General features: G+C 38.5%; 1 protein-coding gene and 1 non-coding gene across 2 annotated transcripts in view; one reads left to right on the top strand and one right to left on the bottom strand.

Annotated features, from left to right (window-relative positions):
* Window positions 1–276: 276 nt before the first annotated feature.
* Window positions 277–25,925, bottom strand: part of ST8SIA1 (ST8 alpha-N-acetyl-neuraminide alpha-2,8-sialyltransferase 1) — a 113,803-nt gene continuing 88,154 nt past the window's right edge. The window contains exon 5 of the mRNA XM_063076402.1: window positions 277–763. Within this exon, the coding sequence (XP_062932472.1) occupies window positions 277–763 (487 nt within the window). The remainder of the gene's footprint in view (window positions 764–25,925) is intronic.
* LOC134361453 (U5 spliceosomal RNA) lies at window positions 20,857–20,972 on the top strand. Its single transcript, XR_010021454.1, has one exon. It is a non-coding gene; the product is annotated as a U5 spliceosomal RNA (small nuclear RNA).

Genomic DNA, 25,925 nt, shown 5'->3' with positions numbered 1-25,925 from the left:
GATTTGAACCATGTAAATGTACTTTACCAACATCACTCCAAAAGCTTTTTACTAGGTGCAAATCCACGATGTGCTATGAAATGTTTCATAGGACGTTTCATTTCTAATTTGTCCTCCAAGCCAACATTAAAAGTAAAGTTTTGTTTGTTTTTTGTTTTTTCTTGTTTTTCCAAGTGGCCCATGCAAATCCATGAAACAACTTGACCATTCCTTTTTGGAGTCACATAGAAAAACTAACAAAAATACCCTGCTCAGTCCCTTCTTCTTCCATTGTCCCTAGGAAGTAGGCTGGAGTGAGGTGTCCTCACATGGGTCTAGCTGCATTCTCAGTGCACCGATTTTATGAAGATACCAGAGCTGAAGAAATTCCTCAGGCATGGCATGGAAGCCAGAAAAGGGTAAGACATTATCATAGTAGTGGTGGCTGATGGGCTGCTCGTGCATATTCACGGAGAAGGGCCAGAAGCCATAGATGGCCACCTCCTCACAGAGGCCCAGGGCTGCGCTCACCAGAAAAAGTCCTGTGGACAGGCGCTTGGCATGGATTCCCCTACTTTTCCAGAACTTTCCAATGCTACGCAGGAAGTTGGGGTTGGCGAAGAGCACTGTTTGATTGGCACCAACATCTGACAGTGTATAATAAACCCGGAGGGATGGCTCTGTTCCTGTCTTCATAGAAAAGGCAGGCATGTAGATGTAACTGTGGTTATAGATTTTCATGTTGTCCACAAATGTCTTTCTGGACCACAGCAGGTTCTGAAACCTATTAAAGAAAAGAGACTCAATTAAACCTAGAGTAAAAGAAATTCATCAAAACCCCTCTACTGTCTTCTATTGGCCCTGATAGCTCAAACCATCTCCTCAAAACACATGAAAAACTCTTCACTTGTATTTAAAGTCCTCCTTGAACTTACCAATTATCTCTCATCAAGTAGCCCGGCTTTCCCCAGCCCCAATACCTTAAACTCAGATGAGCATTCCTTAATGGAGTTCCCTCTGAAATAAATATATTGTACATTTTGTTCTCTTCCAGAATTTATATGCCTGGAATGTGAAATAGTTTAATACTCATGAATTCCTACGGGCTGTTGGCTGGGATTTTGATAAAACCTACTTGTGTGGTCTGACGTAAGCACAGAACTGATTTCCTCATCTGCAAATCAAAGGAATCACTTTTAAGATACCTCTTCCCACTGAAATTCTATGGCTCTGTAAGTATTCAGATTAATCAACACTATATCATAACTATAATATTGCATGGAAAAAGAAAGAACTTTTTACTATTACAGGATGATGCAGAGAGTTGCCCATATTGCTTGCTCCAAAGAACTCTACTTTCCTATGTTCTTTCTGTTTGCATTACATAAAGAGAGAATATCTGGTTAAATGTATTCACCTAAAATTTATGGTATACAGCCTATGTGTCAGGCACTGGGGAATTAAAAAATTAATAACCCAATTTTTGGTCTCAAGAAATTCAAGTCCAGTTAAATAAAACTATGAATGGGTACAATATAATGTTCTAAATGCAACAGTTGATATTTGTATAAAGTACTATAGAATACAGATGAAAAAAATAATTCTGCCTTGGAAGAGCGAGTGGGGTCTGAGAAAGCTACAGAGAGGAGATAACATTTAAATACACCTTCTTAGGCAACCACCAACAACTAAACTAGAAGGGACACTTTGGTCATGGGCAAGAGTGTACAGTGTCCTGGAACAGAGAGGATTCAGCATCTGTGGAATGAGGGAGGCAGGAATGGTGGGGGCTGTTGTTGAAGGTAAGACCTGTTGCAAAAAGCCTTTAGGTCCCCCTAACACATTTGGCCATCACTCTGGTGGTGGGAATCTTCATGGCAGTGACTGCTTATAGCAGTTAGGAGGTTGTCAGTCAGAGTCATGTTAGGTACTCTGGTGGTATGGAAGGTGATCTGGGGAAGGAGGCCGGCAGCCTGGAGAAGAGGTAGGAGGCTGCTGATATACTCAAGTTAAAAAGAGAGAGAGAGAGAGAGAGAGAGAGAGAGAAGGCAATGAACTAGAGACTAGGGCCTTGCAACTTCAGATTTCTTTCACACGAGGGGAGCTGCCTGTCTGGGGTTGTGTCCGCACCTAAGAATGGAACTGAGCCACAGCGAGCAGAGGGAAGTCCGGCCTGACGTGTGGGCAGGCTCATCACAGACATGTGAAATTAAAATTCTGAATAAACAAATCCACAGCATCGTATGTAGCAATCAGTGTTATTTACTCTGCCTGCCAAGAAAGGAGTATTCCTCAAGCCGGAAGGAAGGGAAATCTTTCAAGTTTTTTTCCTGTCCTTGATCCAGCTGCCTGCTTTAGTAATTTACCCAGGGCCCTGACAAATTGAGAAGTGATTACAGAGTCTTTAGGTAGAATCACATTCCCCTAAAAGAAGCTATGGAAGCACATGCAACCATATTCTGGAGCTGGGACAGCCTCTCCAACACAAATTCCTGTTTCCCAACTTCAAAATGGGCTCTGCTCTGCAATTCTTTTATTTCTTCATGGTCCACCTCCACCTTCTGCTCTCTTCCTAAATACTAATGCTTTCCCAGTCATGTAGACACACCATGCAGATAATCTCCTATTCCATCTGAACCATGGTTCTCACATGTTAGAATATGCAGGAGAGTTCACGAATATCACAGCTTCCTGGATTCTGGTAAGAGTGATCCAGGGAGCTGATTTTTTATCCAGTACTCCCTGGTGATTCTGATACAGGTGTCTGTAAGATATATTTACCAAGAACATACAATGGAGAAAGAACTGCCTCTTCAATAAATGGTGCTGGGAAAACTGGATATCCATACGTAGAAAAATGAAACTAGACCCTTACATGTCACCGTATACCTAAATCAACTCAAAATGGATTAAAGACAAATATAAGACCTGAAACTTTAAAACTCCTGGAAGAAAATATAGGGAAAACACTCTAGGATGTAGGACCGGGCAAAGACTTTATGAATAAGACCCCCAAAGCACAGGCAACGAAAGAAAAAATTAACAAACAGGATTATATCAAACTAAAAAGCTTCTGCACAGCAAAGCAAACAATTAACAGAGTAAAAAGACAACCTACAGAATAGGAGACTGTATTTGCAAACTATGCATCTGACAAGGGATTAATATCCAGAATATAAAAGAAACTCAAACAATAATAGTAAAAACAAACAAACAAACAAAACAAGTAATTTGATTAAAAAATGGGTAAAGGAGCTGAATAGGCATTTCTCAAAGGAAGATATACAAATGGCCAACAGACATATGAAAAAATACTCAACATTACTCAGCATCAGGGAAATGCAAATCAAAACCACACTGAGATATCATTGCATCCCAGTTAGACTGGCTATTACCAAAAAGACAGAGAAAAATGCTGGCAAGGATGTGGAGAACAAGGGAACCCTCCTACATTGTTGGTGGGACTATAAATTAGTACAGCCTTCCTGGAAAACATTATGGAGCTTCCTCAAACAACTACAGATAGAACTGCCATATGATCCAGCAATCCCACTACTGGGTATGTACCCAAAGGAATGGAAACCATCATGTCAAAGGGATTCCTGCACTCCCATGTTTATTGCAGCTCTATTTAAAATAGCCAAGAGTTGGAACCAACCTAAAAGTCCATCAACAGATGACTGGATAAGGAAAATGTGGTATAATACGAAATGGATTACTCAGCCATAAAAAAGAATCAAATTCTGCTATTCACAGCAACATGAATGAACTTAGAGAAAATTATGTTACGTGAAATAAACCAGGCACAGAAAGAGAAATACCACATGTCCTCACTCATAAGTGGTAACTAAAAGAAAAAAACAAATAAATTAAAAAAAAAAAAAAGATACAACAATCACAATAAAAAGTTGAACTTTCAAAAGGAAAGAACAGAATGGAGGTTACCAGAGGTGGGAAAGGAGTGGGGGTGGTTAGCGAAAAATTAGTAAGGGGTCACAAAGAACGATTACATTGTGTAATGATGAATATACTAATTATCGTGATTTGATCACCCCATATTCTACACAGGTATTGATATTGAACTCTGTACCCCACCAAAATGTATAATCAATTATGTTTCAGTAATAAAAAAGGGAATTACTCTAAAAAATATAGTAAATATGACAAGTAGAAAATTAACATCGATAAAATTAGTCTAAATATATTAATATATTGACATAAAAATGGACAAAACAGACTATCTCAAAGGAATTTTAATTAATAAAAACATTAAAGCATTCAGTTACACGTGGCTAATCAAGATGCAAATCGAACAGAACAAGGAAAGGGTAAGGGTCCAGCTCTCCCGTCCTACAACAGATCTCTAGAAATGAGAGAAAAGATGTTTTTAATAATCCATACCTACTCTGAAAAAAGGAAAGGCAAACCCCCAGTGGATCCCAAATCTGGGTTACCTCTGAAAAACAGAGCGCTTACCAAAGGAAACCAGAAAATGAACTAATTTGCCAAGGATTACTCTAAAAGGCAGCCATATCTTGTGCCTAGAGGCAGGAGATACTGGGGATGGTGGATATCTTGGAACAATCAACAAGGTTATTGCTCAGATTATGGAGTAGCAGAGACATCCAGGGGGTTGAACCCCCAAATCCTATGCTGATTAATTATTACTGTGGGTGTGGGAGGGGGTGTCAGTCTCCAGGCAGGAACACTGGGTGTGTGCCCAGATAGCAGGCTCAACCCAGGGCAACTGGGAATTCTTCTCAACTCAGATAATATCAGCAGCCAGACTCAGAGTTCCCAAGTGGAATATAACACTGGCTGGCCCGAGAGAAAAGACCCAGAGGTAATGACATTCGGGAGCTGCCTGAGAGAAAGCAACCTGGCCACTTTCTCAACCCACGGTGAAGCCCACCTCTTGACAGGCCCAGTCTCTGTACAGAGTTTCCAGTCACCAAACAAGAACAGAAAGCCAAGATCAGAAGACATTGAAAAACAGCCTCTAACATGAGAGTCACAGAACAAGACAGAAGAACAAAGAAACTCAGAGGAAACCAAGTTCATCCAAGGGGCAGAAGAAAACTCTTAAAAATCTATAATTAGTTTGTTTAGAAATATTAATAGCTATTGCATCCAGAATAAAATGCTATAGAAAGAAAAAGAACATTTAGGTAACATGAAAGCTGTTGGCAATTTAAAATACAGCAACAGATGGATTCTGTAAAGGAAACTCCAGGAAAATAGCTACACAGTAGGCCTAGAAAGTCATCAATCTGATTCCAGTGAGAGAAAAAGACAGCTCAGGATGGATGTCTCGACAGCAACAAAAAGTGCCCCTGACAGATTACCATGTTTGGCAGTAATGAAAGAAGAGTTGCAGCTCTAAAGGGAGTCTGGAGGTAAATTAGTGACTGCTGCTGCAGAGGAAGGTTTTATTAGCTCTGGGGGAGAATTAAAAGTTGGACAGGATATAAAATACTCATAATAGACTTTTTGTCTCAGACGTGAACTACACTTACAGTAGACACTAAAGTAAGGCCTGACTACTGATTTGATTGTGACATATTTGGATTGGGAGGTCAGGAAAGTCCAAGTGTGTATGGGGGAAGGGCTGCTGTCAGGAGCACGTTGAGAGAGTTAAATCTTTTTTTGCATGAGAAATCAATAGACAAGTTGAAAATTTAAAAATTTTAACTAAGCAGGCTGCTTTCAAACGTAACAAGAAACAAATTAGCTAAAGAAGTTGAAAGGGATTGACTTCTGGGAACAAGACTTGGGGGAGGGGGAGGTCTGAGACAGGAGATTAATGTTTTTCAATTTAAGCTCTGTTGTGCTATTTGATTTTTTAAAACTATGTATATGCAGTATTTTGGTAAAAATAAAAATTTAATTTTTAAAATCATAAAATAGATAAAACAATTTATATTGATCAAATGCACAAGACCATCAAGAAAATGTAATAGTGAAGACACTTTATGTACCTAATAAGCTAGTTTCAAAAAATATATAGAGTAAAAACTGATAAAACCTACAAGTAGAAATTCACAGATCCACAATCACAGTGAGCCTTCAATTTAAAAATGCATTTTGTTTTTAAACATAAAACAGAAAATTTTCAGAAGTGACCACACATTGTGTCACAAAAGAAAAACCAGTATATTAAAAAAATTAACATGCAGGCCACATCATCTGATATGTATCAAGAATGTTAAATAAGTCAACATAAAGATACACAGACATACAGAGTACTAGAAAATTTTTATGAAACATATTTCAAGTATGCTTATAAGGGTAAATCTGTCAATATTTGCAGATGATATAATTACCTATCTAGAATATACAAAAGAACCAACTGAAAAATTATTTACTGGACCCAATAGAGACTTAGACAAGATCAGCTTTTTAGCTTCCTTATACAGCAGCAATTGCATATTAGAGAAATAAAAGGCAAAGATTTCACTGGTAATAGCAACAAAGCTCCAGAACACCTTGAAATAAACCTAAAAGTAAATATATAACATTTTAACAGAGATAGTAATGAATATTGAAAGATGTCTCCCCAAATAAATTTGTAGGTTCAATGCGATCTTAGCCAAAATCCCAATATTATTTTAAAGTGAAATTTGATGATTCTAAACTTCACATGGAAGGTATAAATCAGTACGCATACTAAAGACAATTTTGAACAAAAGAAAACAAAGAGAGGGGACTTACTTAGCAATATCAAAACTGATTTTAAAACTATAGCAATAAAAATACTTTGGAACTCATGCATGAATAAACAATATATGATGGAAGAGGGAAAGGAGTCTTGAAATGGACCTATGAATATTTGGGGATTTTCTATATGATAAAAGTGACATTTCAAACCAATTCATAAAAAATTGACTATTCCATAAGTTGATTAGCCAATACAGTAATAGAAACTAAGATACATTCCTACCTCACATTGTTCAGAAAATTAAGTTCCAGATGGAATAATGATATATTATAAAATTGGAAGAAAATAAGAGAAAACATCCTTATGACCTGGGGATACAAAAGGCATTGCAAAATAAGGCACCAGATGCAAGATCTATAAAAGAAAAGATTGATAAACATGACTGCTTTAAAATTAAAGACTTCTACAAGACAAAATTTACATAATTAAAGAGACAAGGAGCAGATTGGGAGAAAATGTTTAAAGCATACTTAACAAAGGATTAGTATCCAGAATACAAACAATAAAAATGAACAACACACATACAGATAACTCAACAGAAAAACAGACAAAGATATAGAACTGTGAAGTCTGAGCTGAGGAAATGCAAAGGGGCAGTATGCTTATTAAAATATGCACAACCTCACTAGCATTAAAATTATAACAATTAAAACTACAGAGAAATAACTTTTCCACTTATCTGACTGGTAAAAATTAAGGAACTTGATAATAACCAGTGTTAGAAAGAGTATAAGAAACACGTACTCTTATGCTTTGGTTGGGAGTATAAATTGTTACTGACCTGCCATTTCTAATACGCACATCTACTGACCCAGCACTCCCACTTGTCAGCTGGTGACTTCCAGCTCCCTCCCTCACTTCTCTTAATTCTTGGCTCAAAGGAAAGCTCCTCAGAGAAGCCTCTCTTGACACTCCCTCTCTCACCTTTGTTGTACTTATTTATAGTACCTATCATTACATGGCATTTTATTATATAAGTATGTCTTTGTTTATTGCTTGTGTTTTCTTGAACATATCCGCAAGGAAGAGGACTTTGTTTACTGTTAAATCCATGGCACCAAGAAGGTGCTTCACACATGGCACTCAGTAAATATCCATGAATGTTTGCTGAAGTATGCAGAAAATTAGAAACCAGCTAAATGTCCATCACTAGCAGAATGCCAAATAAATTATGCTATATCCATTCTATGGGTACACAGCTATTCTTTTAATGACACAGCTCTATTTTTAGTGAAATTAAAATGCTTCCAAGACAAAATGTTGTATAGAAAAAGGAAGAAGTTGTAGAATTACCATTGCATTTTGCATAGTAGATTATCATATACCCATATATATCATATAAGATAAAGATACATATTTCTGTAGTTATATGTATGTAGGTAAATGCATGGGAAAATGTTGGGAGGATGAACATTAGCTGAAAATGGTTAGCTTGGGGGAGAGCAGTGGTCTGGGCAGGGATCAAAGGGAAATTTAGCCTTATCTACAATGCTTTCATTTTTTAGAAGGTGAATATACTTATGTGTTACTTGTGTTATTCAATATTTTCTTTTAAAAAGTCAGGCTCCTTAATAATCATATAAATACAAAATAAAACAATTGTGTTTTTACTTTTTCAACACAATAATAAAATTATGGTGTACTTTTATTCTGTTTCATTTTTTAATATTATTATAAATTGTCTGTGCAGCATAAAACACATTTATTTTTAAAAGTTACAGAAACGTTTAAGTTATTTATCTTCTAAGCATATTTCATTTTAAAAGTCCATTTTTTTTACATAGAATATTTGTTCTCATTTTCTTCTCTGCAATAAATTCAATTTGAATGCTTTCCTTACTGTTTACTTCCTGTCATATGCTTCAGCAGTTTTCCAGTGGGTCAACTCATTTCCTCAGATTATTTACTCACTTTTCTGATATTTGTGTACCTTTTGCCCATTCATGGCTGCCCATGGTCATTTTTCTGTCCCTTTGAGCAGCTGTTTACCCAGCTGTTGCTTCCTGTCCATCTGTCAATGACTGTTAATTCTGTGTTGATTTACAATACTTTCTTCCTCCATAATTTTCCATCTTATAGGTATGTCTCTTTTACAGCAAAATACAAGTTACTTCAAAAGTTCGTGGAAAGCATGGAATTAAAAAATAATATGAATCTTTCCATGATCTTTTTGAAGACTCCTGGTATTCTACCAGATTACAAAATCCACTCCATACCAAGCTATTCCATTGATAAGACGTCAAAAAATATGCCCTAAGAATGCAAACTTTTAAAATATGTACAGAGTGAGGGTTCCAAACCTAGACTGGGAATGTCACTAAGAAGGAAGAAATTGAGGTCAGTCCTTTCAAAAATGGATATAATGGATATATCTGGAATGAAGAACGAGTAGGAATTAGTTATGCAAATGGAAGTGAAGAAGAGCATTCTTGGCTGGAAGAGCAACATGGGCAAAAGCAAGGAGGTGAGACAGGGTGATGTCCAGGGAGATGCAAACAATTTAATATGATAAAGCTTTAGAGCCTTGGGTGTAGCTAGAGATAAGGCTAGCTTGATGCACAGGACATAATAAAAGAAGGACCTACTGCCATGCAAGGTTGAGATTTTCCTATAAGGAAAGATGGCTCTAATTAGCATGCTGTTAGGCCATGGCAATACCACAGGGCAGTGCGAGAGGGAGGAGGTGACTTTGGTAACTGGGTGGAGCAGGGCTGCTCTTCAGCTGGGAGGCAATGGCGAGGTGCAGATGGCAGTGTCCACTCTTATTTAGCTCCTATCCTGTGCCAGCTGATAAATATTTATCATGCCCAGATGTGAGAGTGGTTTCAGTTTGGGGGATTGGTGGCTTGGATTTCTGGTGACTCCCTTCATCATGACAGGTAACACAACAGGAGAAGGAGGTTTGAAGAGAAAGACTATCATCTAATTTGGGGCATGTTGAGCTCCAGACATGAGCTGCCCAGAAGAACAGTGGGCTAAAATACAAAACACGAACAAATTATAGCTCTGAAACAGGGGGCAAAAGGGGCAGAGCTGTAGCAAAGGACAGATGGGCCGAGAGGTGAGAGGAAATCAGAAGAGTGTTCATAACAGAGCAAGAAAGAGTTTCGGGAGAAGTTTATCAACAGTGGCAGATATGAGGGGGATCAAGTGAACTGAAGACAGAAAACGCTCTTTGGAGACTTGCAACATGAAGGTTACCAGTGGTATGAACTATTTCAATAGAAATCAATCTAGCTCATGGGTTGAAAACTCAATTGTGGGGTATGGCTACTTTTTGGGGGTGACATTTTAGCAAAGGTTTGAAGAAGGGCGAGGGAGTGAGTCCTGTGGAGCTCCGTGGAAGCATTTCAAACTCAACATCTTCCCTCCAAAATCTGTTGCAACAACCGTATTCCTTATGTGAGCAGGTTGCGCTACCATCCACCAGTGACTCAATAGAGCTAAAAACATATATTTTGCCCTTTCCTGCAGCTTCTATATCCAGCTGGTCACTAACTTCCACTTTTATAACATCTCGAGTTTACCTTCCCACCTCTCTCTACTTATTACTTATAAGCTGTGCCACATGAAATGGCCATTCTGCAGGTCAAAAACTGTTGCTTCCTCTGTCAGCAACAGAATAAAGAGGACCCAGTCAAGGACTCTATGGCTGTAAGGGGATGGTGGAACCACTGGGTGGGAGAAGTTTGCATCCACAAATGACAGCATGGAGCAGAACACTTCCCCACCCCCGTGCACCCTCAAATTGTATGTCGGTGAGAAAGAATACTTTATTGTATTTAAAGCCATGAAGGTTTGGGGTAGTTTGTTACAGTAGTTGGCCCCCCCTACGAATGCATATCCTCAGTGCCACAGTTTAATTTCAGGTTACCATCAATCCTCCTCTGTACCCATCACTGCAACAGCATCCAAACATACCTTTCAGTCTCTAGGATGTACTTCTTAATGCTCCCTTAAGTAACTGTCCCAAGCCCCAATCTGACCATGCCACTCCTTGTTAAGGGAGAGTTCTTCCATGGCTTTTCTCCATCTTCAGATAAAGTCCAAGCAATCTGGATATTCAAAGCCCTTCATGGCATGGTCCCTGCCCACATCTCCAGTCTCTCTTCTTGCTGCTGCTCATCAGCACTCCTGCCTTCCCCAATTACTGGGCGTTCCTCAGATGGGTCATGCTCACTCATGCCTCTAAGCCTTTGTACATGCCACGCCTTCCGGCTGAAGTGAAAGCCCCCTTTGCCCTACTAATTCCTACAAAGCTTTCAGGACTTGACTCATGGCATCTACTATAGAAAAGTTTCCATGACCCTGAGCCTGGGTTAGGTATTGAACTTTATTCTTCTGATCACTATTTTTATCAAGGTACTTAGCACCTTGTCATGTAATTATTTCATTAATGTTTTGTCTCCTTTCGTGAATTCCTTCAGAAAAGGCTAATGACCTTTAATGTCTTCTAAGCCTACTACTATGCCTGACATATTGTAGGTATCTATTAAGTGTTTGTCAAATGAATAAATGCCTAAAGGAATTAGTGAATTTCTAGGCATTTTTACATCTTCCTCACAAAATGCATTTAATTCTTTCCAAACTACACTACAGAAAAAAGCAAAAAAAAAAAAAAAAAACCCACCCCCACCCCCTCAAAACATTGGTTTTGCTTTTTCAAGAACACTGAGATGATATAAAAGCTACTTTTGATTGCCTAATTGTCTTTCATTTGTCAAGCAACACTTTCTATCACTGGTCTTTATGCAAACTATTCCCCTGCCTGAAACCAGAAAATGTGTAATTAGGAACTGAATAGCACCCTTAAATACAAATCTCTCATTAGACACTAGTTCATTTTCTCGTAAATAGAATATGCTAATTTCTGACAAACATTAAACCTTCCAGGAATCATACAAGCATTTTAAATTTCAGGAACCATTTAGAAAAATCTCATCTTTTCCAGGACGAATAAAATTGTGCTTGCTGTTTTTCTGACCATAGGCATTATTCTCTCATGGTTTCTCCCATAGGTCTCAGAATAGCAATTATATCTATTTCTTTAAGTTTCCATATGAAATTAAAGCCATACTAAACTTTAAAAAGAGATACTGATTCATGTTGAGACATATAAAATTAAGTGAAGCATATTCTAATCTGTGAAATACAACCATTTCAGGAAAAAAAAAAATTGGCAATCTTGGCATAAAGCAATAATGCTGTATTTTGAAAAACAGATTGCATTTTAGAGGCCCACTGACTTTTCCACATTTGAATCTATGCTTCCAACATAGATGATGGTCTCAAATGTGGCTTCCACTTATAGAGAAGGTACTCTGAGAAGACTGCATGTTCAGTGTCCTCTGCAGGTGAACTGTGCAACCTTAAGCCAGTTACTTTATTTCTTTATGCCTCGATTTTCTTACCTGACAAAATGGAGATAATAGCACCTAGTTCATAAGGCTGCTGTGAGGACTAGGTGAGTTCACATGTATGATGCACTTAGAATAGTATCTGACTAGATCTTATAATTTCTAGCTATCATCATCATCATCATCATCATCATCATCATCCTTTCTCTCCTCTTTGCAAGATCAAGTCATGAGAATCTGAGTCTTAAAAAACTCTTCTAGAGAAATAAACTTCATCTCCAACAAAGCAAGTTATAAATTAACAGAAAAACCACTTCCTAGCAGGGTATGGCTGGCACATGTGTTTATTATATAGGCATTACTGGAATGCATGTAAATAAATGTTTATTTCTCAGTTTTCATTATATTTTGAAAAAAAATTAAACATATGACTGATATTCCCAACTGTCAATGAGCACTCAGAAATAATAAGGAAGGGTAAGTGCAGGGGTCAGTAAAAACGGCAAATTTCATGTCATTTGTCACAGATTCATTTAGAGCAGAAGGTAATGTCAAATGATCTCCCTTTTCTATAATCAAAAAGAAAAAAGCTAAATATAACCAGTTTTATAAGAGAATGGAATCCCTCCAAATTATTACAAAATGCACCATCTCTATTTTATTGTGAACTTACCTATGCCCTCCATACAACAATTTAAAGCAATTAATGGAACTATTTGCACTTGCATTGAACATTTTTAATATAACGCACATTTATTCTGGGTATCACATTTGTTTAATTAATGATGCATTTTATTATTTGATTATTATTTAATTTTAAATTTTTGCCAATGAAATGTCACAAATCTAAATTACATAGTGCTTTAATTTTATTATATTTCTGTAGTTATATAAACATATTATATCTCTATAATCTCTGATTATTTCTCAATTAAAAAGCTGGAAAATAACTTGCATTTCTCTTTTGTGACACAAACTCAACTTAAACTAAAAATCTGGGAAGGATGTGAAGGCAGGGATCCTTTTCCCCTTGGAATTTGATGGGACGGGGAGGTGTTGGTGGTGATGTCAGCTGTACTTAAGAGCCAGGACAGAGTTCAGGGCAAGGGCATTTGACACCAATGCCCAGTCCTCTCATTAAATCTGAAGAAACAACAAGAGAGGATTTAATATTCCACCTTCCCTGCCTCTGCTGCGTGACTAGGTTGAATGTCGGCTATGGCAAGCCTAAAGATAACTAATTTGGGGACTTCCTTGATGAACTAATCATTTACAGGATCTCTAAGCCCACTAGAGAGTATATTTCCTAGTTGTGGGAAAACAGATGGAAATGTCTCTATCTGCTAGCATGTGTCACCTAGACTGTGCAAAGGCCACTTTTAGAGACTGCCACAAGACATGTCAGGGTATCCCATCGGGCAAAGAATACCCATTGTATTTGGTGAGATAAAAATGTGTCCCACATAGAGAAATCATTACTGAAAAAAGAAAATCAGCTACCAGACTTGACTTTGACTTTCACATGAATCTTCCCGATCCATTTTGTATATAATTATTTGAGCACCAGAGTATCATGCTACTGTGAAATTTGCTTCACTTCTGAATATCAAAACAAAATACTGGTATGTATATAATCACGACATAGTAAGTCTAACATTGTGAATGAAAAAGTTTGCATGAGAATTAAGTTCTATCTAAGCTGTACAAAATGATTCCTGGAAAGCATGGAATTTATATTTAACTAACCTTGAAAGCATATACTCAGGAACAGAAGCATCAACTCCAAGGCCTGGTTTGCAACTCACATGGTGGGACATGTATTATTCAAATACCACAACAAGTACATGGGACAGATTAATTTTTAAGTAACATCTAGTTTTTTCTTCCTCTTTACAAAAGCAAAATATAGTAATGTTTAATTGTAGCAAAATTAGAAAATAAAGATAAGCAAAAAGAAGTATTTTTGCAATATAAAAATGTTTAATAAATGTATGCTGAATGACAGATAGGTGGACAGATAGATAACAGATACAGGTATAGATAGATGGAAGAAAAAATAAAACAATAACCACGCAACAATTCCACCATTCAGAGCTGACCTCTATTAATATACTGATTTCTCTTTTATGCAAACACCCCAAAAGCAGGATCGAATGTTTATACCCAGCTCACCTGTGAAAATGTCTAGCTTTTTCCTCCTTACAACTACCTTTACCTTGCTCTGATGTTCCCATTTTCAGTGATGGCAGAAAAAAACTTAAATTTGCCAATTAAAAGCAATCCAGCATCTTTCAAAGTAAAGCAGTGCTTGGGGGTATATAGTCCATCCATGTTAAATGCAAAACTCTTTCAGAGCTGGTTTTTCCCTCTCAGAGGTCCTCTCTCCCTCTTTCTCTCCCTTCTGGATCCTCATAGAAATGGTGGATCTTATGCTGTCCCCAGTGCGGCTTGGCTGACCTGGTCTTGTCCCTGGGACCCAGCACTGCTGAGACATGGTAGGTACCTCTGGTTCTTTTGGACACCAAGCTGGCAACCACTACTCAAGTCTGTGGCCTCCTCTGTTGTCCCAGTAAGCCGTGGCTGCCATTTCCCTACTGTGGGTGCCTTTTGCTCTAGCAGTACTTTCAGTGTTTTTCTATCTCCCCACTGGAAGCGTGGAAATGTCATGATTCCCACTTCACATGCAGGCTATGGAGAACTGGAGGCACCATCTCAAGCCGAGCCCTGGGCACCCCCTTCAGCCATTTTCAATTCACCTCCCAGCATCAACACCAAGATGGCCTCCTCCAAGGTGCTCCATCTTCTCCAAGAGACACTCAGTCCTTTCCGACCCCCCCCCCCCCCCCCCCCCCCCCCCCCCGCTCATCAACACTACTGCTGCCCTAACACTCCAATTTACACCATCACCTGGAAAAAAGGAGATAAAGACTGAGGACAGATGTGGAAGGAAGGGAAAGAGAGGACAGAAGAATAAGAAACAAAGAGACAGGAGGAAGGGGGGTAAATAAGAAAATATTGCCAAAAACAATTGGAAAGATAAAATCAGGCAATGTAGAGACAGAGCTTGAGAGGCAAAGGGAGAAAAGGAAATGATACCATTATCGCTCTGCCACATGGAACAAAGATGGAGAGGGAAATCGCAAAGTGAAGAAAATAACACAGAGGAGGAGGTGAGAAGGTATGTCTCACTCGTGCTCTTCACCTTCAAAGACGAATTATACACTCACTTCATCTCACCTCCAATTCATCCAAATCATGTACTGCAAACAGCCCCAAACAAACCTCAGCAGAATGCAAAACACTGGATTCAGCGGCTAGGTAAAAACAGAGCCTAAGAGTTCATTATACCACAGTCGTTGAAAAGAGAACATCTATTTTCACTTCATGTTGTGATTCAAGTGTCTGTGAATGACATCAGTTTTTAAAGTAACCTTTTCCTGGCTTGCACCTATATCAGATGTAGGGCAAATAGCAATTTCCTCCATTTCTATTAGTCCTCGGTTACTGTCTACCTAGGCTAAAGAGTATTTTCAGTAACAAATTTTATGTTATCTATGTAAAGTGGTTATTCTCTCTGAAATATAGTTAGTACCATCACTCCTCACCTACTTTTCAAAAATGGAAAAGCAAGCTTAAAAAAAAGAAAACATTACAGAGCATACACTGGAATCACAATAGCAGGTGCTATAATTACAGCATGTTAGGATGGACCAACTATATTTATATTAAGTATAAATTTTTTAAAAGTTTGCTAGTTTATATTTATTATTTTTTAAAAAACATCTTAGTTCATACTTTTAGCGTCACCCTGAAGGGGTTTCTTATGATGAGCCGGGACAGTTATTTTTTTTTTTTTTTGTCGTTCTTTTTTTTTTTTTTTTTCGTGACCGGCACTCAGCCAGTGAGTGCACTGGTCATTCCTATATAGGATCCGCCGCGTTGCTGCGCTCCCAGCGCAGCACTCTACCGAGTGCGCCACGGGTTCGGCCCGAGCTGGGACAGTTAAATCATGCCTCAGAATCTCGGAGGGAATTCTTCCACTAGATCATATGCTAAGTTGAAAAGCTTGGTTCAGACATATGTTCAGCAAGAGAGGCTGCCTTGTGAGGGAGAACCCTAGAAAAAAACAATTTGCTCTATTTGTGTAGCTTTACTGCAGGAATTAATTCACATTTGAAAATCTCGAATTTTCCAAAAAAGAAAATCTCTAGTATTTAAGGAAAAGAGAGAAAAGACTTATGATTCTTGTTACAGTTAATAAATAGTAAAAACCATTTATTCAAAATACCAATGGAATACCATTCCGTGTGAAAGAAAAGTAAGTAATCTTATTGTTTTGATGGAAAATGAAGATTATAAAATTAACTTATGCTCATTTTAGAAAAGGTAAAAGGTGTAGTTTGAAAAATCTCCCTTAATCTCAGTGCACTGGCATATTTCTTGAGAGTGTTTAGTTTGCTATAAATTTTTTGCATAGATACGATCATACACTACATACACTTTATTCCATGCTTTTTAAATAATGTCAAATCAAAAGTATGAGGTCTCAAAAAGTTCATGGAAAGATTCATATAACCTTTTAATTCTATTTTTTAACGAATTTTTTGAAGTACCCTCATATTTCAGGGTCACTAAAAATCACTGAATGCATTTTTTTATATTTTGGATATTTAGTGTGTGGTAAATAAATGGATTGGATCACACAGTAGCCATTCCAACCTCTTCCCGTGTGTTCCTGTAGTCCAAAGCAGGAAAGCTAAGAACTGCCTTTCTCAGGCTTCTTTACAGCTAGGGTTCCAGCTGTGATGTAGGCACCTGTGTGAGTCCTGAATCTTGAATGGAGGTAAATGAGTAGAGAGATAGGGCCCCTGTTAAAAAGTCGGATGCTGACTAAAGCAGCATGAGCCTGGAGCTGGCAGCTGAAGTGGTGGTGTCCCAGTGTGGCAGGTGGCTATCTGATTCTACGGATTGCTGGAGAAGATTGGTACTGTGGCTTTTGGAGTTGATTCCCATTCCCTCAATGGAGAATCTGTTTCTTCACCCTCCCAACAACTCTAAAATCCCTTTAAATAAGCCCCTTTATGCTTAGGCTAGCTAGACTGCATTATATTCTCTGCAATATTCTCAACAATAGAGTGTTTCTAATCGTTCAAGATAATGCTTAATTCTGTGATACCGTCTTTTGCTTTCTTCTACTTTATGCTGTATATATTCCAAAATTATTACTTTAAGATGGACTTTGTTAGAAATGTTATTAATAATTCAAAAGGTAGGAACATTTTTAAGGTCCTTGATGCTGTCAATTCTTTTGTTTTTCTAGAAGAAAGTTTGCACTAATTTATACCCCCATTAGCAGCACATGAGAATATACAGCAGCCTTGTTATCTCTTAATTTTGCTATTTGGTAGTTAAAAAATATAACTTGGTGCTGTTTTCATGTAAATGTATTAAAATGTATTTTAATTATTAATATGGTTGAATGCTTATCTATTTTATATGCCATCTGCATTTACTCCTTTGTGACTTTTCCACCTCTATATCCAATCATCTCTTGAGACTGCAATATTTTTCAAACCTATTTACAGTCTGTGTTTATACAGGAAAAGTTTTTACCCTTTTTCTTGTTATAGCTGATGCATCTTTTTCCTGAACGACTGTTGGTTTTTAAATTTTTTTCATGTTTTGACAAGAACAGTTTTCAAATTTCAAATGTTTAAATCATTTTTCTGTGATTTCTGCCAACAGAAAGTATTGTATCCTGAGAACAAATAAGTATTCAAATCAATGCTTTTTATTGCTGTGGTTTTCTTCTTACATTTAATGAATACTTGTACTGGTCCCCCCAAAGTTTATGGCCACTCAGAACCTCAGAATATGACCTTATTTAGAAATAGGGTCTTTGCAAATATAATAAAGTTAAAATGAGGTGATAGCAAAGTAGGGTGGACCCTAGTCCAATGACTGGCGTTTTTATAAGAAAACAGACACGCACAGGATGAATGCCATGTGACAGGAGAGGCAGAGAGACTGGAGTGTTGAGTCTGCCAGTCAAGGAAAGCCAAGTATTGTTGGCCGCCACTAGAAGCTGGCAAGAGACAAGGAAGAATCCTCCTCGAGAACCCTAGAGGCTTCAGAGAGAGCGTAACCTTGCTGACATCCTAATTTTAGGCTTCAAGCCTCCAAAACTGTGAAAGAATAAATTTCTGTTGTTTTAGCCACTTGGTTTGTGGTACAGGCAATTTGTTATAGCAGCCCTAAGAAACTAAGAAAGATCATTACACATTTAATTTTGGTATACGGTCTGAGATGAGGATTTTTCTCTAAGAGTGAACTAACTGGTCAGGCTGAAGCTGGATCTTACAGGTATTTGAGGGCCAATTGTGCATGTCTCATGTTAACGTTAATTACAATGGAGAAGAGGCCCAAGGAATGCCCGAGCAGACAAAGACAGATAGGTCTCATAAGAGACCTTAACCTCGCTTGATTTGCAAACGTAAGTAAAACTTAACTTGAGCTATTTCTTGTCATTTTCTTGTAACTCTAACTTGAGCTATTTCATGTGTTTTCACCCTATAATAGCCTGCCCCCTTGCATTCCCTCTGCAGAGCCTGAAACCATCTTCGGTTTGGTGCTTCCTGATTCAAAAATTGCTGTTTGCTCAAATAAACTCTTTCAAATTTTATTGTGTCTCAGTTTACCTTTCATCACTCCCCAGCTTCACATTGGTAGCTTTATATCGGCCACAGGCTAAGTATTTACACCATGGAAATCAGCAAACACTACTAATCAAGGCTCTCCTCCCCACCATGTTTTTCTGACTGGACACTTGGTAGATTTTTTCTCTTTATCCTTGAAATGTAAACATTTGTCACAATATGCCTAAACATGGGTCTTTTCTCATTAATTTTACCTGAAATGTGATAAGTATTTCTATCTGTGGACCAGGTCCTATTTCAGCTCTGGGAAGTTTTTTAGTTCTTAAAATATTTTTTTCTTATTGTGTCTGATGATCTCTTATTTTTTTTATTCTTTCTTGATTCTTCTTCAGAAAACTTGTAATCTATAGGATGAATCCCCTTTCCTTTTCCTTCATCTTATTTCTCATCACATTTATCTCTTTGGGGTTTTTTCCCTCTATACTCTTAAAACTGGAATATTACAGACTTTGCTTTCTACACTATAACTATGCTCTTTGCAGCATCCAATGTGAACTTTATTGCTTTATACACAATTCTGCTCACGCTCAGCCATCTTTGTTTTTGTCTCTACTTTCATTTCATTCTCTAGTCTTCTAACCACCCCTTGCACCCAATGAGTTAATTCTTATTAAGTATTTCAAGCTAAGGCTTTGAAATTTTTTCTTCTATGCCCTTTGGAAAAGCATGTTTGTTTGTGTGTTTTTCCTGAGTCTTTAATTCACTTTTTCTTGTTGCAAAATGTTTAAGGGAATTTCTGTGCTGACTTTTTTTCCTATTATTTTTTTAAAATAGTGACAAAACAAAACAACAACAACAAAATAAACAAAAAGCAAAAAACTTGTTCCAAAATCACATTTAGCTTCAAAATAGTATACTTGGTATACTTTTATCTGCAGTTGCTAATCATTTAGATATTTGTATATTTTCTTTCTTAAATCTGGATATCTAGAGATGCTGACATGCTGAGTCCTGAGCCTGGTTTCTCATGGCTACCAAACACTCATCTAAAATCTCTGCTAAACCAAGGAAAGATCTTCTACTCCAACTGGCAGGTTGTCTAATCGCCAGGGAGTCATATGCAGAATTCAGTTCTTTATTCAGTGACAGGGATAAAAATTGCACCTTCAGCTGCACTATTCTAAGGACTCCCCTTCTCATCTTCCCTCCTTGACTGTTTTCCTGAAGTTTTTACCCATCTCAGCTGCAAAGTGCTACTGCTCTCCTTTTCAGGCTCTCCCCATGGCAGTGTTCTGTATTGTGAAGTATGGTTTTCAAGTGGTTGAAGACGGAGAACTGATGAGGACAAGGGAGGGCATGGCTCTAGCCAGCTAACAAAATAATTCACTAGGCTTTGGAATTTTCTGTGTTTCTTTGCCAGTGGATAGAGTGGGGTTGAGTCACAGTCTTTTCCCATCTTCTTCCCAGATTTCTGTGCTATTCTCGTCCAGCAGGCTTTGTTTAGGATTATGACTCTCCACCCAACCCCCTCCTTGCTGCAGCTAGTGAAAATTCCCTGCAGATGCTAGTACTTTATTTTTCTTATCCTTATTTTTCAGGTTTCCTGTGGACTTTTTTTCTCTTTTTGTTTATTTATGGTGATTTAATTTAAAAGTTGGTATAGAGCATTTCACCAGAATGGCACATATTAGCCCAGACTTGCTGAAGATTCACTCTGTGTCAGCTAAGCCTTGTAAGGGACAAGACAGAGAAGGACCTTCTAGGCAGAGAGCTCTGCATGTGCACAGAGCTAGCGGCAAGCACGGTCCTCAGAGAGTGATGCTGGCAGCTGAGGCACACAGGAGAGAATGGTGTGGGAGGATGAGCTGTGGTTCCATTTAGAAGGTAATGGGAGCCAGGGAAGAATGTTAATTCTGGATTTTAAAAGAAAAATCTATACTTAAAAAAAAAAGGATAGAAGGGAGATCTCAGGACACTGTTTGAGTTCTGGCAAGGGGTTAGTATAGCCTGGACAAAGGCAATGGCAGTGGAAATAATGAGATGATAGCAGAGCGGATGGACAATGTGACAGTAATGTTGACAGGGTTTTGGAGTTGAGTAATTGTGGATCATGACAAGAAGGAGGTACAAGAATGGCTTAATTAATACACTCCAGCTTCTCTTTAGATTGTATAAATCATTCACCTTTTCCTAAAGATTTCTGTGGAGAGGAACAGCTCTAAGTCTTAAATCAATTTTTCAAGACCTTGTTTCGGCAAGGCTTCCTTATGTTGTTTTAAAAGTAGACTTTATTAAGATTTTTCTTACTCAGTTGACATTAGGTAGTTAGCAGTTCAAGGTATGTCCAACTAACAATGCAAGCTCTAGCAAATTAGTGACTGGATTTTGTGGCAAGTGTTCTAGAACAGTTCCTCTTATTTTATTAGCAGAGTTACACACTGACCTCCTCTTTCACGGTAACCATTTCAGCTTTGGTTCAGTCATCTCCAGAAACTGTGGAATAAATGTTTATTTATTTTATTTTTTAAAGTGAAGTTAATTTTAGTATATTAAAAAAACAAATGGTTAGCCACCTCGGTGACTGGATGGATGGTGCTAATAACTGTGATGGGGACCACGGGAGCAAGGAAGGTTTGACGGGAATGACAATGGATTCACTTTGGGGACACACTCAATGTGAGGTGCCTGTGGGACTTCTGAATGGCACTGGCCACTAGACACATGGCTGTCTGAAGCACAGAGGAGAATCAAGGCCTGGGAGAGCTCTGCTCTAGCAGTACTTAGGACTGAGGGCAAAGGATATGGAGATTTCCCCCAAGGGAAGGCAAACGTGAGGAAAAAAGAGAGAGCTGAGAGGCAGCACCGGGGCACGCCAACATGAAGGTGGTCGATGAAGGAAACCCAGAGAAGGGAGCTAACAAGAAACAGAAAAGAGACGTTCGTTGGGATTCTGGGGAGAAAAGAATTTCAAGGATGCAGAAAACAACAGTGTTAGGTGCAGCATAAGTCAAGTCATGTGAGTACTAACAACCACTAGTTTCAATCTTCCAGGGCTTTAAATCTCTATTTCAAAATATTTATTTAAGAACTGTTTAAACAAATAACTGCAAGCTCTCGCACAAGAACGCTCTTACTCAAATACTCAGAAAACTTTTCCATCTAATGAGAATTTGTGTCATGACACCTCTGCCTCTGGGCTTTTAGTGATGTCAGGCACAGGTTACTATCTCGCAAATATGTGAGAAGCGCAACTCTTTGTTACACAGAATATATTGGAGTGAGATGTAACCTAAGAAAAAGACAACTGAGCTTCTGGTGGTAGAGGACAGCAGTAGACTATGTGCATCCTGCCCTCTATGGGGCGTTGTACAACAGTACATTAATGCAGATTCAGTTTCCCATAAGTTCGCCAAGAGCCATCATTAATCTTATGACAGCAGGGTCAGCCTTAGGAATAACCAGCGATATAAGTAGTATGATGTAAAGAACACTCAACATTCCTTTCCAATATTTCACCAAAAATACCTCCCCACCCCGCATCCCCAAGAGAGTCAAGGTGTCTGAAATTCCTCCAGATAAAGAATTCTTTTATCTTGTTAAAGCACTTAGTTTCCACCAGGTGGCTCCAGTTAAAATATAAAATCACTGAGAGGGTAAAACCTATTCACCACCACCACTAATGCTTCAATGAAGATCTGTTTATCACACAAGTGACTTGCTAGCACCTGGAGAAGAATAGGCTAGGCATTGAGTCAGGAAGATGTGAGTCACAGAGCACTGCCTGGGGGACAGGGCTCTTGTAACTGAGGAACACCATACCGCTGGGAACAGGAAAATGGACACCAAAATGGAGGGGTGGCGGTAATGTAAAGCAGAGTTTCTCTCACTTTTCTTTAACCCAAATTCATCTTTAATAAACATTGAGATCGCTTGGACCACTGCCTCTCCAGAGTCTGATGCACTTCCCAAGGAAAGTGTGACTTCTAAGAATCATAAACGTGCATATCCCAAACAACCAAAAATATGTTGGTAAGCTTGACTTTCTGTAATTTGAGTTGTGAAAAATAATAAGAAAATTTCTTAAATTTTCCAAATATGAGCAGTCAAATATGCAATTATGCTATAATACTGCACATGCTTTTCCAAAGACCCATGCCTTGCTGAAAATCCTGATGACATTCCTGCTGCTGCCCCATCACCACCCCTGTCATTAACGTCTTCAAGACAGGTAAGAGGCAAACAATTTTTATCAAATTAATTAGTATAAGCCATTTTTTTTTCCAAGCTGAGGAGCATTACAGAAAATAACTGTTATAGCTGAAACAAAAATTCAAAGCAAAAAAACTAGCCCACATGGGGAGAAAATGCCCGAAAAGAATAAGGAAGGAAGCATAAGTTTGAGATAGCCAAGTATAGACTTTCTTCTTCTTTTCTTCTACTTAATGCAACAGGCTTCATGCTTAGACTGGGTTGATGTGGTTTTGCAAATGCCAAGTTATTAAAAGACAAGGATAAGAATCTCTTATCTGCTTGTTGACTGGTTTAACTGTGTTGGAAAAACTGCCAATTGGACTCACCTACTACAATGGAAAAGAATGGTTGCTAGGATGATACCCACAGGACCCACAAGGAGACAGGAAACTTACAGGACACCAACAAGAAGGAGCAAATCTCTTCTTACCTCTCCAGCCTCCCACAGTCTTCCTCTAGTGGCCCCAATCGGAAAGCTTCACAGGGAGCTAGCTGGCAAAGGAGAAATGCGATTTGCAGAGTCTTGGTTTCAGCATCACAAAACAGAGTACAGGAAAGAAAGTTTGTAGCTGAGAGGAAATAACCTACTAAATGGCACAAGAGGTAAAGGTGGAAATATAAAAACTCATTGGGAGACTACTGAAATAATTCAAAAGAGTATGATGGTGGCCAGGACCAAGGCCCTGTAAATGGAGAAGATGAAAAATGTCACAATGTTTGAAAGTAGGTCCACCATCATTTGGCAATGGATTTAATCAATAAGTCAAGGAGAACTCCAGAGTTTTTGAACTGAGCAACTGAAAAATGGAGTTTCTATTTTTGGAGATGGGGAATATTGCAGAATACACAGGTTTTGGGGGTAAAGGGAATAGGAGTTTTGTACTGCTTATTTTAAGGTTAATATTCATATTAGATATCCAAATAGATTAGCCAAGCTGAGAGTGGAGTATATGAGTCTTAAGATAAAGGAATAGTTCCTAGATGCAGTACAAATTTAGGAGTCACCACAGTATAGATAGTATTGAAAGCCACAAGACCGGACAAAATCCTGTAGAGAGTGAATCCAGAAAAGGAAAATCAGAGGATAGATTTCTGGACCACTCCAATATTTACAGGTTTAGGAGATAAGAAACCAGCAAAAGCTACTAAGAAGTAGTGGCTTCAAAATGAAGAAGAATCAAATGTGTCCTATGGTGCTGACAGGCCAAATGAGATGAGAACTGACAACTGACCACTGCAATTGGCAATGTGGAGTCAGGAAACAACTTAAGAAAAATTTCCAAAATGAGAGGACATAAGCTTGCAGACTGAAAAGGTCCACTGAGTGCCAGCACAAGGAATGAAAACAGGCCAATGGCCAGGCACATCGTTGTGAAATTTCAAAATATGATGGGGGGTGGAGGGGACGCAGGGGGAAGTAGAAATCCAGGTCATATACAGAAGATCAGGTATCAGAATGGCATCAATTTTCCCAAAAGCAACACTGACTATAGAAAACATTGAAGGATTGTCTTCAAAATGTTAAAAGGATTTCCCAATTAGAAATAAACTCCTAGCAAAAATACTGATCAAGTATAAGAGTAGAATAAAGATAATTTCAGACATGCAAGGTCTCAAAGTCTTTACTTCCCTTGTTGGTACCTTTTCTCAGGAAGCTACTGGAGACTGTGCACCACCACACTGAAAAAGAGCATCCAAGAGAGAAGATACAGGAAAGAGAAGATCCAACACAGGTAAAAGGTGAAAGGAATCCCTGGGATGATGGTGAAGGGAGATTCCAGGGTAACAACCCTGCATCAGAACATGTACGAAGACTTAAGTCTCCACCCTTTAAAAAGCTGGAATTGATGGTTGGTACTGCTGAATGCTGTTGAAGCCATTTAAACAACTGACTAAGACTTGGGAAGTTGTATTAGAAATAGGTGCCTTAAAAAAAGAAGGAAGGAAGGAAGAGAGAGGGGGAGGGAGGGAGAGAGGAAGGAAGGAGGGAGAAGAAACGAGACTTACATTAACTCTATGCAGGACAGACTGGGATCCTGGGCACGTAGTGACTGTAAGTCTATGGTCACAGATACAGGGAATTTGGTTATGAGGGTGAAAGCTGGGATGTTTCCTTCCTATGCTTTCTCTTTTCTCAGGGAAGTAGGAAGCAAGGTTATTGCCTTGGGGGAGGGGGATGGGGAGTGGTGTGTGAGGTCTGAGAGGAAGAGACATGCTACAGTCATATAGAAAGTGGGAGAGTGACGGACGGGAGAAACGCTGTGGGACTGCCTACCGATTCTTAGCAGCACCTGAAAGAGCTCGCCAACTGCCAACTCTTTGGTTTGTTAAACACAGATAATGGAAGGTGATGGAAGCAATGAAGAGAAGAAACTATTCCCATATAAGGAAAAGAAGGCACCAAGCTCTATGTGGTCCTTAATACGGAGGGCAAAGAACAATACCTGTGGAGCTGGCAGGCGTGGTCTGGATGGCCTCATCTGAAGGCACTTTTAAGAATTTAAAGAGGAAGGCCTCACGGTCAAAATGTCAAGGGATAAGGTGGCTTTGAGAATTGACTGTGAAAGGCGGATGGTACTAGGAGCAGAGGACCTAGTAAGGAGAGCAATCACAATTTATCCTGGAAATGCATCATCACCGTTTATATGTTAGACAAATGGTTGGGGTTTAGTTTCAATCTAGCACTCCAAGCGATTATTTTGTGATAGGATGCTTCTGTTTTCAACAGCTCCAACAATCAGCTAGAAATAGGAAATATTGTAAAGTAGACATTAATAAAAAGGTTCCCTGTACTAACTTGTAGGGGCCTGTGATCTTTTTCCTGCTGATTCATCATGCTAAAGTAGTAATCTTGGGACTTACTGTGGTGTTTTGTTTTGTGGGTTTTTTTTTTTTTTTAACATTTATTGAGCATGTATTTTTTGACCCTCTCGTATCTTCTGTTACTGTCAGAATCTTTGAAAT

This window comes from Cynocephalus volans, chromosome 12 (assembly GCF_027409185.1).
Source record: "Cynocephalus volans isolate mCynVol1 chromosome 12, mCynVol1.pri, whole genome shotgun sequence".
Taxonomy (NCBI): domain Eukaryota; kingdom Metazoa; phylum Chordata; class Mammalia; order Dermoptera; family Cynocephalidae; genus Cynocephalus; species Cynocephalus volans.
This window is presented reverse-complemented; position numbering and strand designations above follow the sequence as displayed.